This window comes from Lepisma saccharinum, chromosome 20 (genome assembly GCF_977018435.1).
Source record: "Lepisma saccharinum chromosome 20, izLepSacc3.1, whole genome shotgun sequence".
In the NCBI taxonomy this organism is placed as follows: domain Eukaryota; kingdom Metazoa; phylum Arthropoda; class Insecta; order Zygentoma; family Lepismatidae; genus Lepisma; species Lepisma saccharinum.
The window spans coordinates 3,778,321-3,799,699 of record NC_139248.1 but is presented as its reverse complement, the minus strand read 5'-3'; the positions used below and the strand labels follow the sequence as shown (position 1 = coordinate 3,799,699).

Sequence of the window (21,379 nt, the reverse complement as noted above, 5' to 3'; positions counted from 1 at the left end):
TGTATTTAAAGGGCATAGGCCTAAATTCACTATACAGTACAGTACAAGGTCTGCAGGAAACAGAATTTCATCAGTGGTTGACTGCCTTTTCTTTGGGAAGTTCTCTTGTTGACTTCTTGCATTCTGCTTTTCTTTTCTTTTTTTCCCTTTTGCCTGTCCGGATTAAGCAAAGCCCGGCTTATCAGGGTCCGGATTAACGAGGTTTTACTGTACTTTAATATCAATCAAAAAAATATTCTAAGAATTAAATTGTTCTTGGGAAAGTACATATTATTCAATGTTTATTTAAGAGGTTTAGCTTTCCTGATGGAAGGGAGAATGAAGGATGGTTGATGAGAGCATCCCACTAAATACAGTTATGAGTTGGCAATATTAATATCTAGTAGGGATGGGCCGATATGAAATTTTGGCCGATACCGATAAAGTACCGATATAAAATTTACCGATACCGATAACCGATATTCTACTGATCCGATATAAAATTAGAAATGGTTCTTGAAGAACCTGAAATGATCATTGATCTCCTTAATAAATATGTGTTTCAAGGTGACTGCAGTGCAAAAGAAGTTGAATATTTAGGCATTTACTTTTTTAGAAACAATGGCATGGAGATTAGCCATAAAAATTACAACAAAATGGCAGAATTTTGCACTAAATTATAAGATATTTATCGATATATCGGATCGGTAAAATAATCGGTAATTTTACCGATAAACTGATACACCGATATGCCTATATCGGCCGATACCGATAGAGTACCGATTAATCGGTCCCATCCCTAATATCTAGTAAAAAATCCAGCTATCCATTGACAAACACTAAACTTAATTCTAACTCTTCCCAAAGTCTATGTCAGAGGTGCTAACTTCATGTAAATATTGGAGGGCCAAGATTATTCTTTTCATGTATAATGTATATATGTACTTCTTGAGGAATTTATGGGGGGCAGAAAGTGCTTTGGTCTACGTACACCTGCCCAGACCTGCTACTTTTAATACAGCCTGTATCATAACTGCAATGTACCTTATTAATGACAACGAGTAATTGTTATTAGATGTTTGGTATATGTAAAAAGCACTCAACAAAAATAATATACACATTTAGTAGAGCTGTCAACAAGCAAGCTGCCCACAAATTTCGGTAACCAATATTAGAGAAAATTACAAACTAGCAATAAAAGAATGTATGAAGAATTGCGGATGTTAGGGGCGAACTTGACAAATGTCGTTTCTTCATTTATTGTTGTATCATATACATTGAAGACTATAGGAATTCATGCAATGTCTTAGCATCATCGCCTTGTAATCAAGGGGTCCTGGATTCATGCACATAGTGGTTTGGATTCCACTTTAAACTGTAGGTCCAGTGCATAAAGTGGACTTAAAACATCAACTCAATCAATCATGCAATGTCTGACAGGAGTCTACCTTGCCTCTATTACTCTGAAATTTGCTGTAGAAGAGGACAGTGCATGAACTTCAGAATGGGACAGATGTTTGGAAAACTGCAGATTCCTGCAACTTGCATTTTGGGATTTTGCCCCTAATATCTGCAATACCTCATATGACACCTAGTGAACCAACTTGAAATCAAGAGTGACAACTATGGGTAAAATTGATCACACATATTGTTACACTTAATCTATTGTACAGAGTACGGCAGGGAAATCTGATGTTTTTTTTTGGCAACACTGCCAATAGGTGGAGTCAGACTTCACGCGGGAGCTGGAATTTCGCTAGACACGTGATGCCATTTATGTTGGCATGGAGCAGTTGTTGTGGAACAATTTTTAAAAAATGGTGAATCTGTAGTTGGAACACATGCTTGAACTGTTAAATGATGACGTGGTTATGTTGTTTAGTGATGAAGCACACATTCACCTGTCTGGTTGTGTTAACAAACAGAATATCCAATATTGGGCACCTAACAATCCATGAGAACTCCATGAACAACCCCTACATTCGAACGTGTTACTGTATGGTGTAGAGGAGCAAATTTTGGCATAAGTGGACCATATGTGTTTGAAGAAGATGGACATTCAGTGACAGTAAATGTTACATTACCATGTTGCAAGACTTTTTCTTGCCAGAATTTTGCAGACGACGAATTGACCCCACACAAATTTGGTTTCAACAAGATACAACAAGATACATCAAAGATATCGATGGCTGTTCTCAAACAAATGTTTCCTACCTTATCTCTCAACGAGACAACATGTCATGGCCACCTCGCTCACCGGACCTATCACCATGAGATTATTTTCCATGGGGTTACCTCAAAGTGAAACATTTAATTAGAAAACCATGCACTACAGAATAACTGAAATCCACAATTCGTAGGAAAATAGCGGCAATTCCACAAGATATGGTCCAACGTGCTGCGCGGAATGTCAGTGACAGGTTGTGACAGTGCGTTTGCAAAAATGGTTCTCATAGAATAGATAGAAAACCAATCAAAGCCTTCTTTCAGTGGTAACAGAGACTCACTGAAATTGCTAGGCAAGTTACATGGAATCATAATATACTTCCATAAGATATAATATACTTCCATAAGATATGAACCCATTCCTGTTCAAAATTTCTGGTTGTGCTACTAAGTGTAAATAAACTACATGGGGATTAGGTGGAATGTACAGAGTATGATGCATGTGTTTTTTAAAGATTGTAGTGCCTGATACTTACCCATAGGGTCTCCTTCCACAGAAAACGAATCGAAGTTTATGAGCACCCTGTGCTTGTTCCTAACACTAATGTACCAGTTGCATGTCTTACTGGCAATTCCCTTAGGGGGGCCGTCATAGTTGTTGGGCCAGTTGGGGCTGGAGATCATTCCAAACTCTGCACTACTCAAGTTACCTCCACAATCTGAAATAAAGAAATGCAACATTTTAAATATTATAATATTTTACATTGAAGGCAAAACTTTAATAGGTGCATTCGACAAAAAGTGGTCCTACTCCATTTTAAAAGTTTGTGAATGCATATAATTTGCATATTTCATCAATACTGAAGTCAAACTTTGCTCCAGTTTTAAAGCATCACACACGTAACACATTTTCATTAATGCATTTCATGCATTCTGGCTATGTCACCATACTCAATTGTTTTTTTTTTTTTTCATTTGTTACCAGACACCACAAAGTACTTCATAATTCTATGAAATCAGTTCATTATAAAAATATTAATCCAATTGCATATCTAGAAGCATACGTGTTATGTTTCAATTTCACACATGTACTCGGGAATGCCCTAATATGGGCTGGGGAAGGGGGGGGGGGAGATAAAGAAACCCTATAAATGTATGAGAGTTTTGGAACATATACATATCATCGCAAGTGTTGGAGATCGTCCAGTCAGTAGGGTTGTCATGCAGGAGACCTGAGTTTGAATCTCAGGTTAGAATTTTTCCAGGAATGTCCTTGCAACCAGTTCTGGGGTTCACTCAGCCTGTAATAAATTGATACCTGAGGACAACCCTGGAGAAAGGAGTTAAAGGTGTATGGTGTTGATCACATCACCTCTGTAAAATTACAGAGATTGTAAATGTATGAGCCCCCTCCCCCCTTCCTCCTTACATACATGATATGTTGCGATGTTCAGGAGTTAGTTTTACCTTTTTACCTATCCATGGCGTCATCAGCATTGTGGACAAAAAATGTGGACAAGTAGAATAACTAGTAAGTCTTGAAGCTTCTTTGGTGACGAATGATGAAAAGATTCTCTCGAGCTTTCAACCAGGCGAGTTGTGGAAAGAATTCCAAGCTTTCAAGCTTTATAATTCAGAATTATAAGCCGAATTCTTAGGAAACACAATATAAAACAGATTCACAAACCACTACCAGATATCAGAAGCCTAAACGTAACACCAAGGACAATTTAGGACTCAAAACAGCAGGAGTTTACCTTATTATCTGCAAATGCGGTAAAGCATACATTGGGTAGACAGGCAGGACAATAGAGCAGCACTGCAAGGAACACCCAAGTTACATTAAGAATTTCCAACAGGAAACGTTGGGACTAGCGGAACATTCAATCAACGAGGGCCATAGAATAGATTTCAGCAGCACAAAAATTATAGCCAAAATCATCAAATTACTGGGACTGCACCTTCAAAGAAGCAATAGCCATTCATGGTGAAAAACTAACCTTAATAGCAACATGGGGCTCCCTAGCAGCCTTGCTAGCAGCACGGACACAAAAGATATGGCTCCCGATTGGTCCACCATCTACACCAGGAACCTCCATCTCCAAACACACATAAACAAGGTTGACGCTCAGCACTGCACTTCTACCCTGAAGCTGAGAGTGACGTTAGCTCTCAAAAGCTTGGAATCCTTTCCACAACTCACCTGGTCGATAGCCCGAAAGGATCTTTACATAAAGTAGAATAACTGCAGGGCAAGATCAGAAATGATGGACAATTTTCATTTTTCTCTTACAAAATATTTGAAAATGTTGCAAGAACTTACCTCCAAATATTGGTTTTGCCACCTCAAACATGTATCTGGCTTTGAACCCACTATACACCCCTTCGTCATCTGTTCGGAGAATGACCTTCACTCCAACAGCCCCTCTGAATGATTCGATGGGCCCTGGAGCTGTGTGCCTGCAGTATCTACCTATAAGCTTTTCAGTTCCATCTTTGTACATGTTGTAAACCTCCAACCAATCCTGTTGACAAAGTTTCCTGCAAGAATTTTGACATATTTATCAGTTAAATACAATGTAATATTTACATACAACAAATTTATAATATAACATGTATAGACTAGTTAAACAACTTTAGAAAAATCCATTTTTTTTAATGAGTAAAAATTGCCGACATCAATTCCGCTGATACTCTTCACTACCAATACAGACGCTTGAATTGAGTTCAGGATATCTATAAATGTTAATGCACATATTTCATTAAAATTATACCACACCAATCCACCAGTTCAACTTTAAAATAGTAAGGAATTATTAATGAATAAGATATAATCTAACCATTTAATTATGAAATTTACTTTTGCCATATGATGTTGGTGCAAAATGAAATATAATCATGCATGTTGCATAACTAACAAGATAATTGGACATCACTAACAGAATTTAGAATTTTTTTAATTCAGCCTGTGACTGCTATACCACTTGACAGAACAGTTCGAGTGATTTATTAACAAGAAGCAATGGATGACAATAACATCAAGAAAAACATCTGAATTGTAATGTGAAACTGTAAAATATTACTACATATTTATGGGTGGCTATTTGTGTTAACTTTTCTCCCTCAAAATGTTCTCTTAGAAATTTCTACTCAAATACTGTAGTACACTTATATTGTTGAATGCCAGTATTCCTAAGGCACAACTGTAATGCAAAAACATGATAATTGCCCTATTGTAAAATATTATTTACTCCCATGATTATACACCAAAGATATATTTGAATGACATACCTATGTTGTTGTTATTGATATAGTCCAAACTTGATGCAATTTATTAGAATTATCAAAACATCCCACTATTTTCTGCATGAAATACAGAACCAGGAAAGGGGAAAGAGAGGGAATTTCCCCTCTCTGGTTTCTGCATCATCCCTCTGCTTGTCAATTTTTGGCTTTTGGTGACTCTATAAATAATTCATGTACTATCCCAGAGATTTAAGCATATTTACTAGAATTCTCGTTTTTACTGGAAATATTTCAAATATCACACTGTACAGAACTAACACGTTTCATCCATTACCAGAACAGATATGCCACATTTTATACCTGTAATTTATTCTAGTAAGAACTGCCAAACTAGTAGCAAGAGACCAGCATGTTTCTTTATGTTTGAACATGTTAACATTATTTTGAAAGATACCTATGTGTTTAATTAATTTTACAATTTGTAATGACCTGACCTGTTTGATACAATGAAAATAATCTTATCAAAATTGTTAGACGTAAGCGAATTATTTTTATCCATAAAACTTACTTGTAGAGGTTCAATAATTTGAAGCAATGGATGATAATAATATCATGTTTTATTCTCAAAACATGAAATCTTATCATGTTTGCTACCAATCTTGATTACTAACCGAGAACACAATTTGAGATTCCCTGATGGCATAATGGTAACGCTGTTGCCTTCTAATCAAGAGGTCACATGACCTCTCCGACAGGATAGTGGCAATTTTACCTTGTAATCAAGGGGTTCTGGGTTTGATATCTGGTGGAGGCACATAGTGGTTCGGATCCCACTTTAAACTGTAGGTCCAGTCCCAATTAGTCTATCTGTGCATAGAATGGACTTAAAACAAATATGATAAGATATGATTTATTTCATTCCGTTGACGATTGTACAGTGGTCAACAAACTTTCCAATAAAACCTTTTAACACAACCACAACTTGCTTCGAAACTGAACTTACCCATAATAACCCCCTTCGCTAATATTGAGCTCATCGGACCGCACTTTGAACTGATCGAAGACTAAGTTGACCTGCTCGTTGGGTGTGGGGTAGAACAGATAGGTACAGTTCGTTCTCGAAGGGTAGTTGGAAGGAAAGCGAGGTGAGTTGAACTCCCCATACTTCTTGCTGGTGCTCCGGTAGGTGAAGGTGCAGCCCATGGTTCGGTTGGGAGGTGGTGTTCCAGGTATCCTGTAGTCTGGAATGAAAAATTGGAACATTTGTAAATTTAATTAATTTAGGGTGGTTAGTCTAGAACATGAATCACCAAATAATAAAGTGTCTCAAAATTAATGCAGGATTTAAATTGTGCACCATTTGGGGTTAACAGCATTCTGTGAGGTCACATGTTGTAGTAAACACGTTGCGGTTAGTCAATGTGGAGCGCTATATGACAGAGGAGCAAGTAACGATCGTTAAAATTCATTACAAGTACGGAGAATGTTTCGCTGAGACTGTGCGCAAATTACATGACATTTTCCGCAGGAGAAATGCCCCAAATGAAACAACTGTGAAAAGACTAGTTGAAAAATTTGAACAAACAGGTTCACTTCGCAAGGAAACAGGCTGCAGTTATGTGAAAAAGTGATCCAGAATTTTGTCAAAAGAATTCGAGATTGTCAAATGTGTCATGGAGGACATTGTCAGATATCCTATTTCACATTGAATGGCAATGTTTACCCTTTCAAATAATCTAATAATTTTGCCAACTAACAAATAAATAAAATGTTGTTTTTTTTTTTTCTTAAATTAAATCCTGCATTTCTTTTGGGAGACCCTTTAGATTGGAAGAGCCACTGCTGAGATGTTTTAACACTTTCCGGTCTGACGGTTTTCATGCGTCTTTTACCTGTGGACAGACGTTTTAGGGCATTTTTAAAAAAATACAGAAAAATACACTATTAATGGTATCACAATGTATTATATATCAAATGAAAGCTTAGATTCTGTTATAATAGATAATTCAATTAGATGTTACATTTTTATAATTTACACATTGCAATATTTATTGAAAAATTACGTATGTTTTTGTATTTTTGATAAATCAGCATAAACATGCACTGTGCACGTTATAAAAAAAAAACGAAATAACGGTAAGCCTTTACCCAATCAACATAAGATGCTCTCTGGTGGCGAAACATTGAACTATCTCCAAGCGTGTGCAACAATAATCGCATAAGGTTCGGGCAACTAAATTTAAATGCAACTGAAATACGGCGATCGTATCCTAGCAGATTGGCGACCGGAACGGGTGTTTTACTCTGTTCGCATCTCCTCCGATTCCTGACTGAAAAGTGTTAAGTGATTTTTGAATGGTAAGCAACACACTGCAAGTGCTGGTAGCAATCTTAGGAAGAAACTTCGTATCGTCATGGTAGTTGTACCCATACTATAGGCAGTGCTTGAAGTGAGGGGGGATGCAGGTGATTGTATCCCCCCCAGATGGCAAAATTGTCACAAATTATCCCCCAGCTGCCTCATTGCCACCATGTTAAACAATAAGAGAATCCCCCAGCTAACCTTATGGCTCAATCAAAAACCCCTCAGTTAGTATTTTCCACTTCAAGTGCTCACCATAGGTCAGTGGTTCTCAAAGTGTGTGCCTTGGTGCCCTGGGTGGCTCACAGGGGCACCATGAAATGTTATAATATTTTCACTGAAATGACACTTATTCCAATGTATGTGCTATATTTATTACTTTTTATGTGTAACAAAATGTGTCTGAATTCGAAATACATGTTTATTTTTTAACTTAAGGCAAGCAACCTAACCACACTAACTGAGCATTGCAAGTCTTAGATATTCCTACATTCTGACTTGGGCGCCGCGGAAAAATCTTGAAACGATAAGGGCAACGTTAGATAAAAAAGTTTGGGAACCGGGGGCCTCCCCCATGGCGCAGTGGTAGCGTCATTGCCTTGTAATCAAGGTGTCCCGGGTTGGATACCCGGTGGAGGCACAAGTGGTTCGGATCCCACTTTAAACTGTAGGTCCAGTCCCAATTAGCCTTACTGTGCATAAAGTGGACTTAAAACAGCAACTCAAACCAAAGTTTGGGAACCCCTGTCATAGGTGACAGATAGTCCTGACAATATTTTTAAAAGTAGTAACAACAGTAATCCTAGAATGCACTAGAATATTCTTCAATCTCGAGCTCAACTAAACCAACACAAATAACAAATTTTAACGTGCAAATCAGCAATATTGTGAAAAAAAAGGACCCTTACATGTCACTTATGTCTGCCCATCGATCTGTGAAAAGTACTGCTATCTCAGTAACACCAAAACTAGAAAGAGTAACTGTCCTGAATAGGTAGAGCTATCAAATAGTAGTTCAAGGGAATGCCGTATTTAGAGGGAGAGAGGAATCCAGAGGACTGGACCCCCAAAACATTTAACAGGTTCAATCTCAAATTAGCAAAATACTGCAATGTACAGTGGGATCCATAAGTATTGCCCGAAAAATTGCCCATGCCTATTTTTGTTGGTTTTTATCTTCATCCTATGTATTTTTAAGGTCTGTATTTTTATGTATACTGGTTCAGAGGTTGTAAGTAGATTGTTTGGTGTTTTGTGTCCGTTCTTCAAGCTCTCATTGCATAAGACAAAGGAAGTAAACGTGGTGATAAACAATTTGCTTGTTAATACTTATGGATCCCACTGTACTACAAATGACAACTACATATTTGGTGAGAGAGAGTTGACCAAAACCCTTCCTTTCCATAAAATACATTACTGGTTATTGTTAATATGAATGACAAATACTTTTCAGGATTATTTGTATAGCCTTTCCGATAGTGTACTGGTAACGTCGCCACCTTGAAATCAAGGGGTTCTGGGTTTGATACCTGGTGGAGGCACATAGTGGTTCGGAACCCACTTTAAACTGTACGTCTAGTCTCGATTAGCCTTCTGTGCATAAAGTGGACTTAAAACCTCTTCATAATGATTTTTGAGATACATTGCTACCAATTCTTCTGAAAACACAAGTTGAAACTTCTCCAATTCATTCCTAAGTATGAATTCATGAATTTTAAGTAATGAGGTTCACTCACCAGTTTCGAATGTGTATTTAGCCTTGAACCCGGTCCCTTGGAGCTCACCAGCACTGAAGACCATCATAAGGCGTGGGCCCTCGGACACCAACTCCTGGGGAAGAGTCTTGCCGCAGAACTCATGGTCATACTTGTCGTAAGCAAAGGATTCGTCCTGCCCTCGTAGATACATCTTCAGGTAGCCATCGTTGCACCTGTGGAGAGAGTTAAATGTAGTTCTAGAAGTTGGCCTGTAGTACTGTGACAATATTTCATTGTTTATGATTTTTAAGTATGATACACCTAATTCCTTTATCATAGATAACACAAATACCTCATAAATTCAGGAAGCAAATATATTTTGCACAAAACTACCAAAATGGATAATTTCAAAAGCATTTCCATAACACAAAAAGCAATGCTTATCATAATCTTGCAGGTGTTATATGTTGGTGTTCGGTATTGCTGGAATGCTTCTGGTTACAAAAATTTACATGAAAATCGAAAATCTCTCTCTCACACACACACACACTCACACACAAAAGGAAGAGGGAGAAGGGAGAATCAGTAAATGATTGGTTCTCATTTGTGCCTCCTTCTTCATTTTTTTATTAAATTTGCAAACTCTATATGCTTCAACTAACAAAACACTATGCACATTTTGAAAAGGACTATTTTTCAAAACCCTGTAACAAATGGGTTCATTTGACTTTTCCTATTCTTTAACTTTCAAATCAGCTCAGAATGAGTTCTCTAGCTTCACACATTTCGGAAATTTTAATATTTCTTGAAACCTCTGATGCAATTTCTATTTTACACTTTTGATTGTGATCTTTGTATATCTGCTGCATCAACTTACTTCGGTGTTTGGAAGTAACTGGCTACTTATAATGAGGTTACAAGCAAAGTTACTTTTTAAGAAATTCTAACTGTAACTAGCTACTATTAAAAGTTGTAACAATAACGGAGTTTTTCTTTGTAATAAAAGTAACATTATCAAGAGTTATTTTTACAGTTACTTTACAATGCTTAAATTGTTAACTTCAAAAATTTGTTAACATGAGGAATGAGCTAAATTTGACAAGTTTGTTTCCAACTCTGTGTATTTCTTCATTGATGCTAAATTGAGAACATTCAGACTTTATTGCAGTTCATCATTTCAAATTGAATGAAGACTTCCCTGTTCTGGATTCATTTGGAACGTAGTAGTTGAATAAAATAGAATGAGTGATCATTGAAGCAAAGACTCCTTGTTCAGTAATTTATTTTTAGCAATAATATAAATATACGACTTATATGATATACCAGAAACATAAACAAATGCAAGTCCTTGTACATTTATTTTATTACAATTACTGATCAGTGATTGTATGTAATTTGCTTGCAAGAAAATTTTCTGCAGAAAGAAAGCTAACAGTTGCTTTCAAGTGTGTCGCCCCATTCGAATTTGGTCATGCTTCCATTTCTAAAGCAGGAGCTCAACATCTGCTACATGTATATGCATACATTATCTGCGCCTTGCGCGAGATTCGAACATTCTGGAATTAATCTGCACTTTTTTTAAGATAACAAAATTAATTATTATGTGATCTTTTTCAGCATTGAAAAAATATTTTAGGAAGGTATGTGATTTACAACTTTAATGATTTTATGTAAATAATGTAAAAGCCTAAATTGCATGATGTAATTATGGAGATCCATGGTTATGTGTAAATATCGACCAAGTTTCCTTGGTATTTTGTAAACAACCATTCGGTATAAAAGGGAACCAGATTTCTATATATTTCGGTATAAATCTGACACCAGTGACCAGTCAGGGCTGGTCATCTGTTTACCCTATTAGCCCATTACCTTCTCAATCTGAAAGCCTCATGGCTTGCTCCGGTCACGTGACTAAGCGTCATCAACTGGAGGCGAGATAGCCGCCATGTTTGATTTGCTTCTTCGGAATCAATGTTGGACCTTTTTAGTGAATATGGAATTGTAATGCAAATTTAAGAACTGTAATCGAGTTTACATGACGTGTAAATATGCTTAAATGTGGAAGAGGTATGGTGTATAAGTCTTGTGTACTCAATTGCAGAGGCAATTACAATGAAAAAGGTAAGAGTAACGTTCACATTTCTTCAAGATGTTGTTAAAAATGATAAATTTTTAGGGCAATTCCATGTGATTCAGTCACTACGAAAAGATACAAGTTAAGTGTTTTATACTAAAAAATAAATAAGAGTAATAGTTCATGATGTAAACATTTCATGTGTCCCGAATAGGTATCAAATATACTCGTAAATGTGGACAACACGTCAACATTTTTTTAGAAATATCAAATAATTTACCCTGAATTACAAACGTTGGTTAATATTACGTCTACCAAAGCAATTTGTTAGTGTAAATTTTATGCAAGCATTCGATAAATTATTCATATTTACACAAATTTTCAGTTTCAAAATGTGCTTAATGAAAGAAAGCTATACAACGGGGCAAAGTTGATACATATGTACATTTATTCTTATTTTATCCCGCGTTATGCTTCTTTACGCTAATCGGAGGATAATGAAAGATATGTTGTACATTCAAATACAAAGTTGCGATGTGTAACAAGAACTTCGATGAAATATTCGTGTGTAAAACTATCCAATAATATATTACTTATGTTTCAAATACAAATGTTTTCACACAGAAAGCATTTTGTTACCTAGCTATGTTAATATGAACTACAAATGTATTAAATTTTTAAAACTGTTTCATATGAACTGCTTTTTATTTTTTGTCTTTGTGAAGCTTCAATGTTCGTAACTTTGATTATTAAATCAGTGATAATGTTTATTGTTTCATAATTTATTAGCATTCTTCACGATTTTTGTTAACAGAATGTAAAAAACAGTGTAAGGAAATATTCCAAATGTTTATTTCCCAAGTGAACGTTAAAATGGAAATATTAATCTGCTTTTTTCTTCAATGAAACTCTTAAGTTATAGTCACAGATCTTACTAACGACAATGAAAAGATTCAATTTGTTTATTATCTTTCGTTCAATAAAGTCAATAGGATCGAAATTACAATGTGACAAATGATTTAGGTTTAGTCTTTATCACGGAAATGTAACATTGCCCTTGTACCAATTTCTTTCGCTTTTGCTGCAAGAATATAGAAATTAAGGTTTTGTATTGAGATTGTATAGCTACACAGAATATCTGCATTATCCGGTTGATTAATTTTGGGTAAACTTAAAGACAATTTAATTGATTAGGTAACTTGGAAAGTTTACGGTCAACCTAACATGTTTTTTGTTTTATTTAATCAATTGATTTTACATACAAAAGTTCATACAAAAGCGGTTACGAGTTTTATTGTAGCTGACCAATATTCCCGATAAAATTTTTCAAAGATATACAATGTTTAAATTTTTCCGCCAGGAAGTTTTTAACGGTTTTCAACTCTTTCTTTGTGCTATGGTAGGAATTTTTGTGGTGGCCATAGTAACTTCCTGAATGAAAATTTTGGTGTAAATATTCAATATTATAAATTTTTCTTCTAACTATATTCGTCGGGAGGGTAAATGTCAAAATTTAACTTCATAAGAGAAATAAATATACCTTAATTATCTACGGTAAAATTACGAAAAGGAGTTTACAGCGTTAAGACGATCGCCTCCAGATGATGACGTCTTGACTGAGCGCTGTGGCCTGAACATCAAGATGGTCTTGATTAGCCTGACTGAGAAGTCCAATTTGGGTAACCTAGTTGTGACCATTCCCAGGCCCTAGAGGACCAGTGTACGTGCGTGTCCACAAGTACCAGTAACTATAACTGAGTTAATTTTTAAATTGAGTACCCATAACTCTAACTCTTGAAAAGTAACTCTCTGAACACTGATTTCCAGACAAGTGGCTAGCAACAACTACAGCAACTTGGAGATATATGCTAACCTGCCTAACCCACTCACCTATGCATCAAAAAATAATAACACATGGTGTAACAGCCCTCGAGGATCAGTGCCTACTTACCAACTGCCGGCGTCACTCCCACCCAGAGGCATATTCTGGGCGCATGCGTCAAGTGTGGGAAAAGAATTATTACTTTCCTTCACTTCAGATCCAATAAATGTAATATAAGCTTAGTTGAGCGCTCTCGTGTAAAATAAATACTTCTCCTATATGAAGAAATTAGAATGTAGTAATGCTCATTAACGTTGTTGCAGAGCAAACTGTCGGATGGACCGCATCAGTGAAGGAAGATTTTAACGTGAGCAAGCACTGCTCGCGTGCTTCTTCCCTCCCCTCTCTGCTTCTTCCCCCTCACAATGCGTGAATATGGCTGCATGCGGTGAGGTGACAGCTACAGAGAAGAGTGTGTTTGTTGTTTCGTTGAACAAAGAGCAGTGGCAGTGATTGATTTTTCTCCTTGGAGGTACAGTGCAATGCACATTTAGTTTAAAGTTTGGGTTATTTTTATTTCTGGGCCTCTTTCAAAGTTACTTAGTGCTCTATTTTCCCGAAAGTGATACAGGACCTAATTAAAAAAAAACATTCAACTTTCGCTCTTTCTCGGAAAAACAAGAAATAGTTAAAAATGATAGACCTTGCCCTTCTTTAACCAGCCTGTGTAGTAATCATAAGAAACAGGAGTATGCAAGACATTTTCAAACTGCACAATACAAGAAAACTAGCTGGTTAGCAGGTTGTGATGTTACAGAGAGGTTATTCTGTTGGCCTTGTCTATTGTTTAGTGTTGATAGAACGAGTGTGTGGACTAAGGATGGATTTAGCAATTTAAACGTACTATTGGTTTGTCTTTTAAGACATGAAAAATCTCTCGGTCATATTGTGAATCTCCAATGTAAATATAAACTGTTTATAAATATCAAGTGATTTTAAAATTTTCCACTTCCACATCAGACATCAAACCTGGTGAGTTTTAAACTTTTATTATCCATATTTCATTACTTTATACGTTATGCAATATTTAGTAATGTTAATGTGCAAATTGTCAACTGTTGAATACGTATAATGCTATCCCCCATTCCATAATATATATGGCCTCCCCGATGGCGCAGTGGTAGCGTCGTCGCCTTGTAATCAAGGGGTCCCAGGTTCGATTCCCGGTGGAGGCACATAGTGGTTCGGATCCCACTTTAAACTGTAGGTCCAGTCCCGATTAGCCTTACTGTGCATAAAGTGGACTTAAAACAACAAATCAATCCAATCCATAATATATATGTTTTAAAAAAATTGTGTACAGCATGCCCTTTATAAGAATCCAGGATCATGGCCGTATTTAGAGGGGGGGTTTCTAGGGTTCAAACCCCCTCCCCGAAACTTCTGACATGTTGGATTAATGGAAGTTCAGAAACCAAAATTTCTAACAAAATTTCAATTATTTTTTTCGAAGCATCACAAAAATACAAGGAGACAATGTTGAAACGATCGAGCTAGAATTTTCATACATTTGGAATTCTGAAACTTGAGTGAAACAGGATTTATTCTCCGAATCGTAACCAACCCGCGACCCCTCCATTGTCACTTCTGCTGTCATCTTTCCAGTGTTGCTCCTGCGTCACAAGGCATATAGACTGAAGATTCCCTTATGATTGTCCCAAAATTCCCTTTCCAGCTTTTAAATTCCCTGTCCCATAAAGTCGAAAATCCCCCTTGATAGGAGTTCAAACCTAGGATCTCCAGTTTTGTAGCGCATTACGTTCGCGATTGAGGTTACAATCCATGCACCAAGCTAAGTTTTTAAAAAAAAAATTGGTTCAACACTTTTCAAAATTCCAAAAATTTAATTTTCAAGTCAAACAACAAAAGCTTTATGACTAAAATTTCCATCTAACTTTTAAAGCTTTTCTCTTGAAGGTATCTAAAGTTTAATGACGAAGTATAATAATTGTGCATTTCAGTACACACTGTATGAAACGTAAAAAAAACAAAAAGAAACTTGTGCTGGATATTCACTCATCTGCTGGATTGAGTAAGCCCCCTCAAGGATATAACAATAATATAATAATAATTATTAGTATTATTATTATGGAATAAAATTGTTTTATTATTATGAAATTTTAATTATTATTGTACAATTATTGTTATTATTTCTATTATTCAAATTTCTGGCGACGCCCATGGGAACAATTATGAATGACCCCCCCCCGAAATGTTTTCCTGCCTACGGCCATGTCCAGGATACGCCAACAAGTTAGGGGGTGACGTGTGGCCAGCGTGGCAAACCCCCAGTTGTTGTTGCAGGTTTTCTATAAGCGGATTACACTACTCATTCCTAGTTTCCCAATTAAATCACGATAGTAGGTGGCAACCAGTCCCATACTCTGGTCAAAATCTCAGGAAAAGTTGTTATGCTTCCCCTGGGAGACTTAAACCTGCAAGCGTCCCATGGCCAGAGCCCAAAGTTTGCACATTAGACTATGCAGCTGCATCTAATAGCAGGAAGAAAAAAAATGAAAAACTTAACCTGCCTCACCTATTCACATGTTTATTTCTGCTCTTAGATGAATATGTGAGTAGGTTAGGCAGGTCAGCTTAGGTGCTGTTAGCATTTATATATACCGGGTGATTAAAAAAATGTTAACATATATGTGAAATAGAAAAGGTACTATTCACCATCTACGTCTACTTCTTTAATGAATATTATTGTAACACTCATGTTTGTATAGACTGTCACACACTAAACATACTGTATAACACAATAAATTCGTGTCATTGCAGCAAAGTTTTCTCCTTTAAAATGCAAATTTTCCATTTCCCATATAATGTTAACATTTTTGAATCACCCTGTATATCTCAAAGGAGCTACAGCCGTCGCTAGTTACTCGTCTTTCTGGCACCATTATTCTTTGGCAATCACCCTTCAATCCCAAGAACAATTTAGCCTAATCCAGAATAGTTAAAATTTCCACAAACATCTCGAGTACTCACTCTGCGTTCTTCTCCGGGATGTCAAACATCTCAAACTCCAGCTTCACCCTCTCCAGGTGTTGCATGTCCTGCATCCCGTAGATGAAGTACCTGCAGACGATCTTCGGGAAGTAGAGGAAGGGGTAGTTGGGACTGTACACCATGCCTCTCGACTCCTTCTTGCTTAGGATCTTCTGGTCGCACTCTGACCCCCGGATGTGCTCGCTGTCGTTCTTGCAAATGAAATCTGGAAGCAGAAAGAAAAACGAGTAACAGTATGGTATAGGGAAAACACATTTCTTCAAATTTACAGGAGAAAGTACTTACGGAACTGACTTTCTGTAGACTTTTGAAAGCTCGTGGAAGTGTTTTCTCCCTTTGTTCAACTTATTCGACCGGTAAATCATGTATTTTTCGACATTAATGTCTCTCCGATGCACAAAAGCTCTTGCCTCCATTAAGTTCGACTAGGTGAACCAAATTTTCCGTGCGTTCAATGACGTAACCCCCGGTCAGCGTTTCCAAACTCGCCATTGTTTTGCCAGAACATGACAATTTTATCTATATTTGCCTAACCTCACAGAACCTAACCTAACCTTGCGTGCATGGTTCGTGGGGCTATTTATGAATTGTTTGTGGGGCTATCCGTGCATTGTTCGTGGGGCTATTAAAATGGTTTGTGGAGCTATCCGTGAATGGTGTGTGGGGCTATGCGTGCATGGTTCGTGGGGCTATTTATAAATGGTTTGTGGGGCTATCCATGCATGGTTCGTGGGACTATCCGTGAATGGTGTGTGGGGCTACACGTGCATGGTTCGTGGGGCGGGTCTTCGAACCCGAAAAAAAATACAAAATGAGTAACACGAAAGTAGGTATTTTTTCGGTGAAGAAGGTTGCAACACTGCAAACCCACTGATAATCGACAACGCTAGTCAAGATTTCTCCGCCATATTGTGTGTGAGAGGAACGAACAATAATTACTCGATATGTAAAAAATAGAAGCTATTTTCGTGAAAGAAGCGAAATCCCATCTAAAACAATGTTTCGCAATGCATAATAGGTAAGCACGAACGTAAAAAATGACGAAATGAACGAGTGAAATGTGTTTTCCCTATACCATACTGTTACCGAAAAACGTAAATATAGTTGCTATTAGACACATATGTAGAAAAGTGACGTAAAATGAAATAGAAATACAGGGTTATTATAAATGATCTTCCCGATTTCACACACACGTAAATCACGTTTAATGAAACTCGGATACAATTTTTCATATATTATTTCATATCATTTCAGATACGGTTGGTAACACTGCTGGATAATAACTACGAGAGAAAATGGCTGCCGGCGAAGATAGGAAAGCGTTTTGTGTGTTAGAGTTCCACGTACACCAGTCTGTTACTAGTTGCAGAGACATTTCCGCACAAAGTTTGGTGCAGATCTACCCAGTGGGCATTTAATTCGTAAATGGTTCTGTGATTTTAAAGAAAGGGGTTGCATCTGCAAGAGAAAGTCAACTGACCGCCCGTCAGTAAACGATCCATGCAAGTTTTACCAAAAGGGTTTACATTGAACACTTGTGAGGTCATGAAATATACCTAGAACTTTATGAGTTACTCTTTACATTCATACAACCTTTTTCGAATGCGAGTTTGATTAAATGTGATTTACATGTATCTGAAATCGAGAAGATCATTTGTAATAACCCTGTGTAATCTGAATTAATTCCGAGTCTCGTGCCTTGAAATATCTCTGATTTTTTCATCATAGAATTTCCCTTTCGGCTTAAAATTCGATCAGAATTTCCCTTCAAAAAGGGAATTTTCTCTTCGTGTGGCAACACTGTCCAGAAGAGAGCATTGGCTCTATAGCATCTGGACCATTCTACAGTATGTATATTATAACCCTTCCTTATCTTTCCTGGTTTCGGGTTTCGGCGAAGAATGAATAGAGGCATACCAGGGCGATACAAAGGCCAACTGCTCAGATAGATCAGCCGCCGGGGGTTAAATTATATTTTTGCAAATCCCGTTGCCATGGCAACTCATCCCGACGAGCTTCTGCTCTTTGGAGAAGAGGTGTCCTTTGTTCGGAGGCCCTTCTGGAGTGGCGGGGAAGTCGGGGACTTTTACGAGGGTGAAACAAAAGAAGTCCTTGTCCTTCGAAGAAACTGTTATCTCAAAGCCTGGAATCAATATCGTGTGGCGTTCGATAGACGCACCTGGGTGAGACCCACAAGAGGACAGAGGTCTTACGCTCAACTTAAAAGTGCGCTGATTTCTAGACCAATCCAGCCCTTATTTAAAGATGAATTTTCACAGGTTCAAAGCTAGGTTGTTTTAAATTAAATCTGTTTTAAACTTCTTTACTCAATTTTTAAAACTCACTCATTCATTCATTACTTGCCAAGAAATCTCCTTACCTAGGCTAAAAGCTTAGGCCATACAGGGTTTACTCAGTACACAGAACAACGTAAGCCCACAATGGATTACCCTGGCCATGGGCGTGAATTGATTGAATTAGTGTTTTAAGTCCACTTTATGCACAGTAAGGCTAATTGTGACTGGACCTACAGCTTTAAGTGGGACCCGAACCACTATGTGCCTCCACCGGGTATCGAACCTGGGACCCCTTGATGGGCGTAAATTGGAGACAAAGTTTCGGGGAGGGGGGAAACGAAATGTTTTCCATCCCATAAAATAGTGTCCAGGACTATTCTGATAAATAACTATTGCATTTGAGAAAACATGAAATTACTCCATATTTATTTGTTGCTCTATGATGTTAATAAAATATCCTCAACTTGGAGATACATTAAAAAAAATGAAAATTGCTGGCGGGTAAGTGCCTCCTTTACCCCCGCCAAGTTAAGTCTATGATCCTGGCCGTTGGTCCAGGCTCCAGATCCTCGTTGACCTGCGTGGAAGTGAGGTTTGAGTATTAGAGTGCTGTAGGGAAAGGATTTCGCTCGAGCTCCGAATAGTTCGCCCGGATGACGCTAGATAGCGTTCGGAGTCGAGATCTTTTTCGCTCGAGCGAATAACGCTCGAAGAGGCAAAGCGAGCAGTATACGCTCGAAGCCCAGTAGTACACATACTTTGTCTCTGCTAGTGGGCCCTCAAATATGTATCGTGAAATGAAAGACGCAGTGAAATTGAAACTTAAGTGAACACAGTCATCATCTCCATGTTAAAATGTAGTTTAGTCTTACCAATACAGGGATATATAAAATGAAATAGATGATTGTGGGCTGAAAATGCCAGGACGGATATTTAACTTACACGTCTTTACAATTATTTTCACATTAAAGGCTGGATTACATTGGTCGAGTGTGCGGGAGAGTTACTGGGACGAGTTACTGGCCTATCTGCTCGACTCGACCCTTCTATGGCGAGTATCTGTTTACACACTTTCTACTAGACTCCAGCAAAGTGGGATAGTAGCTGCAGCTGTTTGGTGCTCTTTTCACAGAATGAACCCATCAACGTCGTTGTCGATTTAAAAAAAAAGTTCTGAAACGGTTTACACACTTTTTTTTCACGAGAAATTAATACAATAATGCACAAGGACATGTCTGGGAAAAAAGAAAAATTCTTTCATTTTTCTATTTTCGATCATTCTTGGTTGAATGATTCTCCTACGCCAAATACATCAAGTCTCATCTCTTCGACTTCATACACCCGTAGCTTATTTTGTTTATTCCTATAATCGACACAAATTCCATGGACTCTCACAGACACAACACAACACAGACTCTGGCTCTGTCCGAAAGTACGTACTTGAAGCATGGTTTTGGCGGAAGTGACGTCACCTAGTACAGTTCGAAAGCGCCAAGAACAGGAGGACGCAAGTGCATAGCTCGCAGTGCAGATGGAAGCTGACTCGGTCACGTGATTTCCACACTCGTTGTTCGTTTGTTTAAAATCGCGGAGGTAGAAAGCCAGCGACACAGGATAAATATACGTTATGGGCCAGCAAGTTGTTGGTTAAAGTACTTCTAATGTGTGGAAATGTATGTGTACGAACATTTGAAAATGCAACATGATTTCTATGGTGAAAAACAGGTGTTTAAATGATGAGGAAAACAACGAGTACTCAGTTTTATCTACTGATCGTATTTGGCGCTGCAGTCAAAGTGCAATTCGAAAGACACGACTTGAAGACCGCACTCCAAGACCATACTCGGAGGATGCTCGCTTCAAGTACGGTCTTGCACCTTTAGGACACGGCCTCTATGCTGTCCTCAGAAAGCGTTCACCAGGTCGAGTCGCTGTCCTCCGTGGACAGCCACTGGACTGTCCTGACTACTGGAGCGAGTCGCTCCAGTGCTCTCCCCAGTTGTTTACACGGGAAGAGTAGCTTGAAGTCCTGACTCGAACGCCACTTTACTTCAAAGAAAGTTACGAAAGATCAGTTTCCCTCCGACACGTGTCAAGTCCACGTGGAGCCCAGCCTCTCAAACCTTTCCCACCAATAGCGTCCGTTTTAAGAAATGTGGAGATCTTGGGAGTGTAACGTCGCAGTTCGTGTCGGATGTCTAAACACTTGAGGTGAAAGTGACAACAGCGCTTCTCAGAAAAACAGCTGCTGGTTCGAAACCAGATGCGGCTTCCTCTCGAGCTGTGTCAAAGATACCAAACTGGCGTTCGAATCGGGACTTCAACCATACCATCAGTGCCATGTGTTGTCCTGGGTAATTACAAGATCTTTGAGAAAGGGGACGTACCTAACTTGACGAAGCTCTCGCTGAACTCGTACATCCCAGAGAAGCCCCTGTTCTGCGTGTTGGCTGCTCGTTGTAGCGTGGCGAAGGTGAGGAGCATGTTGTTTTCGCTGGAGTAGATGACGAGGTTCCTCTGCTGGCCGCAGTACGTCCCTATCACCGGGGCGCTCGTGTCTTGCCCATCGTAGATCTTCACGTAGTCGAAGGGGCAGCTGTTGGGGGAACAGAGAAAGATACTGTCAACACCACATTCGAGTTTACTCGTCTACCACAAAATATA

The 21,379-nt window shown here is 38.1% G+C and overlaps 1 protein-coding gene across 1 annotated transcript in view; it reads right to left on the bottom strand.

Moving 5' to 3' along the window:
* The window catches only part of LOC146003648 (dorsal-ventral patterning tolloid-like protein 1), a 596,739-nt gene that overhangs the window by 14,918 nt on the left and 560,442 nt on the right, over positions 1–21,379 (bottom strand). The window contains exons 8-13 of the mRNA XM_083141997.1: positions 21,103–21,311; positions 16,398–16,623; positions 9,490–9,683; positions 6,395–6,632; positions 4,469–4,686; positions 2,682–2,864 (exon numbers count right to left, since the gene is read on the bottom strand). Coding sequence (XP_082998123.1) covers positions 2,682–2,864; positions 4,469–4,686; positions 6,395–6,632; positions 9,490–9,683; positions 16,398–16,623; positions 21,103–21,311 — 1,268 coding nt within the window. The remainder of the gene's footprint in view (positions 1–2,681; positions 2,865–4,468; positions 4,687–6,394; positions 6,633–9,489; positions 9,684–16,397; positions 16,624–21,102; positions 21,312–21,379) is intronic.